Source organism: Clupea harengus, chromosome 14, assembly GCF_900700415.2.
Source record: "Clupea harengus chromosome 14, Ch_v2.0.2, whole genome shotgun sequence".
NCBI classification, from domain to species: domain Eukaryota; kingdom Metazoa; phylum Chordata; class Actinopteri; order Clupeiformes; family Clupeidae; genus Clupea; species Clupea harengus.
In genome coordinates this window covers 6,121,572-6,123,609 of record NC_045165.1, presented here as the reverse complement: position 1 = coordinate 6,123,609, position 2,038 = coordinate 6,121,572, and the positions used below count along the sequence as shown (strand labels likewise).

The following is a 2,038-nucleotide window of genomic DNA, read 5'->3' as shown; positions in this document are numbered from 1 at the left end:
AATAGGACGGTGACTCTCAAAGAAGTGACAGGACTTTTCTACTGGGGTTCCATGGCAAAAGATGTAAACAAATGGATTGACAACTGTGAAGAATGTCAGATCCGTCCAAAATATTGTTCTTCCCAAAAGTCAAATTACTGCATTTGCTACGGATGTGAGAGTAGCCTGGTATCAAACAGTGAAGACGAGAGCCTGACCTTTCACAGGTGAGTTTTGTTGGAGCTGGGCCTTTTTAGTAGTTTTCACGAATTGTCTGAGAATTGCATGTCGTATAGGGTAGCACATTAGGATAAAAGCCAATGTGGAGTATCAGGTTTTGTTACTGTATAAGTTGTAATTCTTAATTTTGTGATTTTGTTTCCTTTGCTGTCAGGGGGCACTCAGACATATTTGGATTTTTTTAGTATGTCAGCACATGTGGAAGGCTATCAGGGGTTTTATAAGTAACACACGCATGCAGTACAACTCAGGGAACTGCTTCTAGGAATATTCTGCAAGCTTCGTCACCCTTATCTTCTCTGCTATCAGGTTCCCCAAAAGTGATGACGAGAGATTCAAGCTTTGGATCTCCTATACCAAACGGGATCCATGGTCTTTAACCAAAACATCTGTCCTGTGCTCCAAGCACTTCACAGAGGACTGCTTTGATCACTCGGGAGGGAGTGTATCTCTCAAACCCGATGCAGTCCCCACTGTGGCAATGGCATCAGACATTCAACAGGTAACCAATAAATAAACATCAATTTGGATATGTTGTCATTTTGCTCAGAGTTCCAATCCCCTTTTGAAGGCCTTTTTATCAGTAGAACGTGGTGTTGAACCGTAATACTTTTTCAGTAATTCCATAAGAGGTTTGGTTATTGAAATGTTTGCCTTCATTAACTTGAACAGGAGAGCAATGAAGATGACGCTGACCCTTCCCAAGACCTGACAGAAGATCATATAGAGCATCCGTATGCGATGGATTCAGAGAGGGCGGAGTTGAGGGGTTTGGGGGAAAATGACCCAAACAGTAGGAAGGATCTTGCTTTCTCTAGGTATGATGCAGTGGAGAGGTTCTTGAGGACAGGGACATTTTCAAAGGAGTTGATGCAGGACATGAGACACTATGTCAGAAGAGCCTCAAAGCACTACTGTCTGGAAGGTAATCTAAGTCGCATTCAATTACACTTGCAGCATCACATAACCTATTTTCCCGTCTCCTACTCATAACTTCAATTCCGTCCTGTCCAGGTGATGTTCTGTACTACTGCAGAGGAACTGGACTCCGAAGAGTGCTTCGAAGTCGAGCGCATGTCAATACGGTGTTGAGGGAACATCACGATAACCAAGGTCATTACGGCACACAACGATGCATAAGCAACATCACTGAGAAGTTCTACTGGGGATCACTGAAAAGGGACACTGAACTGTGGGTTGGCAACTGTCAACTCTGCCTGAATATGGATGAAACATCCCAGAATTTCCACTGCTCTGTGAAGGGCTGCAACACTCAAAATGGGCCGGTGGAGAGAAGTCTGGGCCTGACCTTTCATCGGTAAGGGGGCGTCCATCCACACGGCAGTGGGCCCTCACATCCCGGCTACTTGTTAAATTAAATGCCACATAGTTGTGGTGCCAATACTACTAGACATTTCAAAGTTGTTGTATGAGGGATAGGGCATCTCAAGCAAAAATACTGTTGTACAGAAGAATTGCACATCGCCACACACATTTGTGATAGTAACAAAGTTATGTCTCTGGTAGTAACGATTTAGTTGGCAAACAGCTTTTAGTAGTGTGTTACTAAGCCCAATTACAGGCACCCAATAAGAAAACAAATGTATTCCTGTGTGTAGGCTGCACCCGAGTATTAATTGCAGGGCTGCAGACATTTTACAAAAACAATGTATGTACTGCAGTGAATAGTCATGAAATTATGGTAGTCATATTAATGCCATTTGATTTCTCAAGATTTATTTTTATTGGATTTTGCAAGCTGATTTATCAGGAAATACAGAATAGACATATAGACTTCATGGTAGACTTTATTTGGGTC

General features: G+C 42.6%; 2 protein-coding genes across 2 annotated transcripts in view; one reads left to right on the top strand and one right to left on the bottom strand.

Moving 5' to 3' along the window:
* On the top strand, positions 1 to 2,010 carry LOC116223565. Its single transcript, XM_031580750.2, has 4 exons — positions 1 to 206; positions 529 to 721; positions 892 to 1,144; positions 1,234 to 2,010. The coding sequence occupies exons 1-4, from the start codon at positions 52 to 54 to the stop codon at positions 1,539 to 1,541; spliced, it is 909 nt and encodes a 302-aa protein (XP_031436610.1). The 5' UTR covers positions 1 to 51; the 3' UTR covers positions 1,542 to 2,010.
* hectd1 (HECT domain containing 1) overlaps positions 1,666 to 2,038 on the bottom strand; it is a 32,601-nt gene continuing 32,228 nt past the window's right edge. Inside the window, exon 36 of the mRNA XM_031580480.2 lies at positions 1,666 to 1,678. Coding sequence (XP_031436340.1) covers positions 1,666 to 1,678 — 13 coding nt within the window. The remainder of the gene's footprint in view (positions 1,679 to 2,038) is intronic.

What these genes read in the sequence shown, in the direction of transcription:
- LOC116223565 (XM_031580750.2), top strand. Translation starts at nt 52, where the DNA reads ATGGCAAAAGATGTAAACAAATGGATTGACAACTGTGAAGAATGTCAG. An exon ending in TGGCATCAGACATTCAACAG is followed by an intron (nt 722 to 891) that starts GTAACCAATAAA and finishes TAACTTGAACAG; the next exon opens with GAGAGCAATGAAGATGACGC. An exon ending in AAAGCACTACTGTCTGGAAG is followed by an intron (nt 1,145 to 1,233) that starts GTAATCTAAGTC and finishes CGTCCTGTCCAG; the next exon opens with GTGATGTTCTGTACTACTGC.